The following is an 8,040-nucleotide window of genomic DNA, read 5'->3' on the forward strand; positions in this document are numbered from 1 at the left end:
ATATATAATTGAGGGACCAAAATGCTACTCCCTCTAAATAAAATTATTGAATCTATAACTGAATGTGTCTAAGAACAAAGAACACAAACGTGTTTTAGGTACAGCCAACCGACAAGCCTACTTGGACCGACCAATCTCACACGTCATTTCTGAACCACCCACGTTGTTTCTTTTTCTCCATTTTCTCATTTTGCCACGTGTACATCTCCAACGGCTAGTTTTTTTCTCCCACATATTTAAGCACATAGATGAAAAAAAATTCCATTTGACATCTCAAATTACAATACTTATCTTTTAAAATTATTAAAACCTCAAAACAGAAACAGTAGACAACTGTCTTTTATATATAAACAAAAATTGACCCATTTCAACGATTAGTACAATTGTACAAGGTTAATAATTGTTGCTTCAATCTCAATCTACTACTGCTATTACCTTCGAATTATTACAACCAGGTATGTATCTATTTTTTAAATATTCTGTTGCTTACCAACTTGGCTTAAATTTACTACCTTGATTTTACAGGTTTGATTTTATTTTTTTCAAAAAAAAATAAAAATTGTTGGGTTTTCAGGGTTTTGCTGTTTAGTCAATTTGTGAAGTTGGTTTTTTTTTTTTTTTTTTTTTTTTTGATATTTTATTCATTTGGGGTTGGAGTTTGAATAATCCTGATTGAGTTACTTGACTATCTTTATTTGAAAGATTGATCTTTAAAAAAAAAAAAAAATTGGTTGGGTTTTCTGGGCTTTGCTGTTTAGTTCATTTGCTAAGTTGTTTTTTTTTTTTTTTTTTTAAATTTAAGTTTTATATAGTTTATTGATTTGGGGTTGGATTTTGGATAATACTGATTGGTTTTGATTGTCTGATTTGGTGTAAAAATCAAATCTTGCAGCTTTGTTTTCTGTGAAAAAGTTCAAGAAAATGGTAATGGGAATGGATATATGAAAAGATACTTTTTTAAAAAAAAAAATATAATTTGGTTGGTTTTACTGGTTAGTCCATTTGCTTAGTTGGTTTTTATTTTTTGTTGATACTTTACTCATTTGGGGTTGGATTTTTGGATAATACTGATTGGTTTTGTACTTTGTTTGGTGTAAAAATCAGATCTTGAAGTTGGATTTTCAGTGAAAAAAGTTCAAGAAAATGGCAATGTTGAAGAAATGTGAAAATCTGGAATTTGGGCTTGTGAGAAGTACCTCATTTGGGAGGAAAAGAGTTTGTTTGCCTAATATTGAGGATCTTGATTTCATTTCCACAACACCTAAGAAGAAAATTTGCAGACAAAATTCATTTTCCAGTTTTGTGAAGTCCCCTCTTGAAGCCTTGCCTCAAGATATCCTGGTTAGTACAGAAATAAAAAAATTCTTTTACTTACTGTATTTAAATTAGCCAGAGGGTTTTTCGGAAACAATCTCCTTAACTTCCAAGGTAGAGGTAAGGAGGTAAGGTCTGCGTACATTTTAACCTCCCCAGACCCCACATTGTGGGATTTCACTGGGTATGTTGTTGTTGTACTTAAATTCATGTGTTTTTCAATTCATTTGCTATTTACTGGAATGGATTATTGAAAAAGATGTGTTTTTGTGCCCATTGTGCAGATTAGGATAGTGTGTGGAGTTGATCATGATGATTTAAAGAGGCTGTTTCATGTATCAAAACCAATTAGAGAAGCGGTAAGCATTAATTGTTTGGATTTTTTCATTTTTGTCCGTTGGCCGAAATTATTTACGGGTGCTAGTCAAAATATACAAGACCTATACACTGATTATGTATGTTATTTGTATATTTTGTCTACACAATATGTATATTTATACTTAATATACAAAATCTATTATACATTCGCTGTCTATTATTCTTTCGAGTGGTCCAATAATGTAGTTATCCCTTAATTGTTATTGAAGTGCTGTTACATTATAATTGAGAAAAAGTTTGATTGGATTTAAGTATTGATGAGTTTTGTGGTTTGTTTGGTGAATGAACAGACATTGGTTGCAAAAAGATGGCATTTTGAATATAGCACACCAAGAAAGACTGTTGGTTTTAAGAATGCTACTGATTTGGAGAATTTGAGTGAGTCTACTGATGCTGAAGTGCCAAATGCTCCTAGGCAATCGAGGTTTCCGAGGTCTAGATTAAGCCGGAAGAAACTGGCTGAAATATCTGTAGCCTTGTTCACATCAGATGGCGAAGAAAATTGGCCACAGAGAGAGTTGTTTATGCAAATGGACACCGAGATATAGATCTTGTATCGGATTCTTTATTGGTACTACAACAACAGCAACAACAAGTACGCTTTCAATCTCAAGCGATGAATCCTCACTGTTTAGTCGCTCCATTTAAGCCCGTCTAAGGGACAAATTCTTTATAGGTATTGTTGTAGAAATCATAGTATAAAAAAAGAAGCGCTTGATTTGATAATGCTTATCAAATTTCAGCTGCTTTGTGTACATGTTACAACAATCTTTACAAGCCACATTGTTCTTCAACACTTCCATTGAAGATTGGGTGGCTTGTTGTATTTCTTTGAACTTGTAGAGAGGTTGATTTAGGGATTTTGCTTGTATATAGTAATCTGTCCATTGTGGTATGATTTGTTAAGTTAAATGAATAAATATGTATTCCTCTTTCATTCAAACTTGTTTGCAATTTGGATATGTTCCGGATTCTTGTTCTTTTTCATTTACCTTAAATTTTCTTGCATTAATTTCAACATTCTTGTCTAGCTAGCTAGTCATTAGATGAGGATATGGATAATAGTCAAGATGATGCAATGTAATCGATTAAGAAATAGAAGATTGATGAATCTAATTTTTTAAATAACACTGGATGAAAGGATATGTATATGAGTGAAGAGATGCAATGTAATCTTTTAAGAAATAGAAGATTGATGAATGTAATTTTTAAATTAAACATTGGATGAAAGGATAAGTACAAGAAAAAGACAAAAACAGATCTATCAGATCTTTTTCTTCAACTTCTTCTCATTAGTTGGACAAAATTAAAGAAAAAAATTCAGCCAATTGAATATACATGAACACATGACAGTAATTTAAAAATATACATGAACACATGACTACGAAGAAACATAATCCATCTGTGTATCTTGTCATATCTTGGTCACCTACCTTATCTTGCCATTACATGTACTGTTTGGAAAGTCACTAATACCCATGTGTTTGATTATACATCAGATTACATTTGTCGTCCAAATCATCCACTGTATCTCAACTTTGGGTTATGATCTTATGACATAGCCGATTGTTATTGCCCTAATTTTCTTATCATTTACAAAACATTTACCATAATTGACTTTACAATCCTCTAAGTTTAGGGGAGAACTATTCTCGCGATATCTTTATATTCTCTTTTATGTTGAATTGTTCATATGTAGGTCAAGTGACCAAACAATAGTAGTTTTTTTTCCGGTACGTTTGATTTATCGTTGCTAAGGTTTTCTTTATTAGCTTTCACATGACACGTGATTGTCTCGATCTCAATACAGAGGAGGCAAATGTAATGACTACTTCCATTGCTTAGGAGATTACTGACTAAAGCCAATGTAATAGTGATGGTTGTTTCTGCTTTGACCCTCCTTTAATGGCATAAAGACTGGGATTTAGAGAGCAATTGATCTATATTTCAGTTTTACATTTTGAGCTGTTGGCTTTGGAGGAAGGTTTAGCTAGAGCTTGAGAAATGAGATGGGAAATGATTTTATTAGAATCACTCATTTATTTTTGTCAATGGAGATATCTTAGGCTTCCACTCAAAATAGTTGAAGACTTCAACTTTTGCGTAGGAGACCCGTTGATATGCATTGTGGAACAAGTGTAGGGAGAAGAAAAACAAGGTTGCTAATTTCAAGCGAGTTGGGGTCGGCCATATCCTCACTGTTGAGTCGCTCCATTTAATACCGTCTAAGGGACAAATCCTTTATAGGTATTATTGTAGAAATCATAGTATAAAAAAGAAGCATTTGATTTGAAAATGCTTATCAAATTTCAGCTGCTTGTTTAGCGTACATGTCACAACAATCTTTACCAGCCATTGTTCTTCAACACTTTCATTGAAGATGTGGTAGCTTGTTTGTATTTGTTTGTACTTGTAGAGAGGTTGATTTAGGGATTTTGGTTGTATATAGGAATCTGGTTTATTGTGGTAAGATTTGTTAAGTGAAATGAATAATTATGTATTCCACTTTCATTCAAACTTGTTTGCAATTTGGATATGTTCCTGATTTGTTGTTCTCTTTCATTTACCTTAATATTTTTGTTACGTGAATGCCAACATTCCTGTCTAGTTAGTCATTTAGATGAGGATATGGATAATGGTGAAGGGGTACTATGTAATCTTTTAAGAATTTGAAAATTGACGAATGTAATTTTTTTAATGAACACTTGATGAAAGATAAGTGTAGAAGAAAAAGACGAGAACAGATCTATCAGATCTTTTTCTTTAACTTCTTCTCATTAGTTGGACAAAACTAAACATAAAAAATTGAGCTAATGAAAATATACATGTTCACATGACAGAAATTAAAAAATATACATGAACACATGACACTAATGAAGAAACAGATTCTATCTCTATGTCCTGCCATATCTTGGTCACCTACCCTTCTTGCTATTACATGTACTCTTTCGAAAGTCAGTAATACCCATGTGTTTGACAATACATAAGATTACAATTGTTGTCTAATCATTAACTGTATTACAACTTTAGCTTATAATCTTATCTTGACACAGTCGAGGAGGCAAAGATAACGACTACTTCCATTGCTTAGGATATTATCCCTCTTGCTGATTGAAGCCAAATTAATACTGATGGTTGTTTCTACTTTGATTATTTGGTACAAAAGTGACATAAACTAAGCTTAAATGTAGAAAATTGTCAGTGAGGATTCATATAGCCGGCCTCAACATTTGGGACTGAGGCGTAGTTGTTGTTGTTGTTGGTTGTTTCTGCTTTGACCCTCCTTTAACGGCATGAAGAGTGGGATCTAGAGGAAAATTGATCTATGCTTCTGTTTTACATTTTGAGCTATTTTCTTTGAAGTTTGAAGGAAGGTTTAGCTAGAGCTTGAGAACTGATATGGGAAACAATTCTATTAAAATCATCATTAGATGTTGTCAATTTTATTTAAGGAGGGACTTAGGCCTCCACTCAAAATAGTTGAAGACTGCAACTTTTTGCTGAAAAACCTGTCAATATGCATCTTGAAACAAAGTCTAGAGAAGGAAAAAATAAGATTGCTGATACAATGATCTGCTTAGGAAGATTTTCTGGATATGGTAGTAGCAAAATTTTTGGGGTTGGATTCGTTGATGACACATAATTATGGTGAAAGATTTAATTGTTCATAACTTCATAGTCGATCAAACAAATGTGTTTTGCAAATGCAATTTGGAAAGGAAATTGATATTATGTTCATTTTTCCTCTTTATTCCTTTCAATATAGGAGAGCATTAGTGAACATAATTATTCAATATATGAGCATTAGTGAACATAATCATTCAATGTAGGAGTATTAGTGAACATAACCGCCCTGCAACCGTACCACCCCGTTACCATCCCTTAAAAAAGGCTAGAATTATAGTTGGAAATCAGATTCATCCCATTGAAGGACAGCAGAATCCAAATTCTGTTCTCTCTTTAGCTTATCTTTCAAGAACCAATCACAAACCCTCCCAGCATTTAGTTCCTCAATTGAACAACCTTCTTGCTCTGCTATCACTCTTAATAAATTGAGTGATGAAATCTGCACAAAGAAAATTGTACCAATTATTTTACAATAATATAGGAGCCTCTCCTTTTAGAAACTTCAACAAAATTATGTCTCATCATACTCTTTTTTCCCAGTAGTTCGAATTTATCTTGGGATTTTTAAGCTATGTAACAGTTTTACAAATTTTAGCCAGTATAATCACAATATATCACCAATTATACACTATATATACACCGGCTATGGTTACTATCGGTTACAACTTAGCTTAATTACGAGTGTATATCAATTGTATTAAGGCCCAGGACCATAATACAATTGACATACACTCGTAATTAAGCTAAGTTGTAACCGTAAAAAAAAAAAATCAATTGTACTAAGGCCATTCTTTCTTTACTATTCACAAACCTATTATAACATATGAGTTTATTTTTTGTGCACTAATAGTGTATAACTTTTTTATACCATCAAGTTAAGACGATGGCATCATCAGCATGCAGGGCCACAGCCGCGTGGAAGCAAGGGAGTTTAAATAATATCCCTTCCTAAAAAAAATTACTTATAATAAAGGGAAAATTGTAGTTTCAGTCCCTGAGTTATTGATGTATTGTGATTTTGATCATTGTGTTATTCGACCAAGCACATTTAACCTTCAATTAAATTAAGTGTGCTAATTTAATCCTTGAAACTTTGTCGTCAACTTTTCCGTCTAATCAGGTGTTCTGCAATTGCAATTACCTATATGCCTGTGGTGGACTTCAATTTCTTGAGTATGAAAATGTCATTTTTAACGAAATCAGTAATCTACCAGTACAAGTTACTCTTCAAACAAAGATTTAATATGGAGAGAAAATTCATGAGAACGGTGAAATCAACTTTGTTGGTTCAATCAACAGATTTAACAATATATTAGTCAGATTACAAAATTTTCAACAACGACAACACCAATCGAATTGATTTCAAGATGGTGACGCTGCCAAAAAAAAAAAGGGGGTTCTTGGAGTTGGCTTGAATGGTGGATTGAAAACTGTGATTTGAACTTCAATTCCAGTAAGGAATTTAATAATATAATTGTAAATACAACAGGGATATTGGACAAAAAATGGGAAAGTAAACGTCAAAGATGAGCTCGCATGGAGGCAAAAGGAAGAATAACACTAGCAACAAGGAGAACAATAACAATTGATTGGTAGCAATCTGGTAGGTAGAACAAAACTGGGGGAAAAAGAATATATTCTTCAAGAGTTATATTTTTCGTTCTTTTCTTCTTACTCAAATATCTTCTCGTAAGAGAAACATTAACAGTGGAGAGCCTGCCATAAGAAAAATGCAGAACTACGACAGACAGAAAAGTTAACGGCAGTTAGTTTCAAGGATTAAATTAACACATTTTATTTAATTGAAGGTTTAACATGCTTGGACAAATAACACAAGGATCAAAATCACAATACATCAATAACTGAGGGATACCATTTTCCCTATAATAAATGTATATTACAAGTTAAAAATAATAAAATAAATATAAGGGTTTAATCCTCTTGACTTGAAATAGAATAGTGATCTTGCCTATTTCCATAAAAGGTGAATTTCCTTAATTAAAATTTTGACTCCGCCTTTCGCAACATGTTACTGACAATAACAATTAAACATAATTTGATAATATAGCAAATCACATGCTAGAACAAACTAAAATGAGCTAAATCACTTAAAAATCAATTATCCTGTCAATGTACATAAGTTAAATCCGTAACGTACCGTCAATCGACATAGAAAGCGTTCATGAGTGCTGAGGCCAGATACTTCGACAAGGCCAGCTTCTTCTAGTGTCAAGAAACTACGCCTTTCACTACTTGCTCTCAGTGCTAAGCCTTGCATTTGCTTTCTTCTATTAGCAAATTGTAATGGTTCTGCAAGATGATTAGCATTTGCATTTCTATATTTGGAACTTATTAATGAAGGTACTAATTGATGGCAATTTTCTCCATAAGTTTTGAGCACATTCATCGTTTTGGATAAATGGAAACAAAAATTGTGTTTATTTCTTCAATGGTTTCACCAAGTTATCTTTGTGGCTTTCTTTTTGTGTGGTTTAAAATTGTGATACATATTTTGGATGCTTCTGCGTCTAAATTTGGGCTATCAATCACCCAAGTCAGGCCCAATAATTTTTCTGAATGGGTAAGTTCGTAACATTTTTTCGCACGGATGGCCTTCAAAGGCGCTGGTCTTTAATTTTTGGCCCCCAAATTGCTGGTCTTTCATTTTTGGCCTTCACTTAAAAAAGTGGCCGAAACTACTCAGAGGGTTTAGGTTAAAAT

The 8,040-nt window shown here is 32.9% G+C and overlaps 2 protein-coding genes across 2 annotated transcripts; one reads left to right on the forward strand and one right to left on the reverse strand.

Annotated features, from left to right (window-relative positions):
- The first annotated feature begins 252 nt into the window (after positions 1 to 252).
- LOC132053442 (F-box protein SKIP27-like) lies at positions 253 to 2,635 on the forward strand. The gene is made up of 4 exons (XM_059445478.1): positions 253 to 455; positions 1,105 to 1,341; positions 1,599 to 1,673; positions 1,983 to 2,635. The coding sequence occupies exons 2-4, from the start codon at positions 1,144 to 1,146 to the stop codon at positions 2,238 to 2,240; spliced, it is 531 nt and encodes a 176-aa protein (XP_059301461.1). The 5' UTR covers positions 253 to 455; positions 1,105 to 1,143; the 3' UTR covers positions 2,241 to 2,635.
- A 2,830-nt stretch (positions 2,636 to 5,465) lies between these two features.
- LOC132054821 (uncharacterized) lies at positions 5,466 to 7,780 on the reverse strand. Its single transcript, XM_059446794.1, has 2 exons — positions 7,478 to 7,780; positions 5,466 to 5,758 (listed from the first exon to the last, which is right to left on the reverse strand). The coding sequence occupies exons 1-2, from the start codon at positions 7,724 to 7,726 to the stop codon at positions 5,591 to 5,593; spliced, it is 417 nt and encodes a 138-aa protein (XP_059302777.1). The 5' UTR covers positions 7,727 to 7,780; the 3' UTR covers positions 5,466 to 5,590.
- Positions 7,781 to 8,040: the final 260 nt, after the last annotated feature.

This window comes from Lycium ferocissimum, chromosome 4, assembly GCF_029784015.1.
Source record: "Lycium ferocissimum isolate CSIRO_LF1 chromosome 4, AGI_CSIRO_Lferr_CH_V1, whole genome shotgun sequence".
Taxonomy (NCBI): domain Eukaryota; kingdom Viridiplantae; phylum Streptophyta; class Magnoliopsida; order Solanales; family Solanaceae; genus Lycium; species Lycium ferocissimum.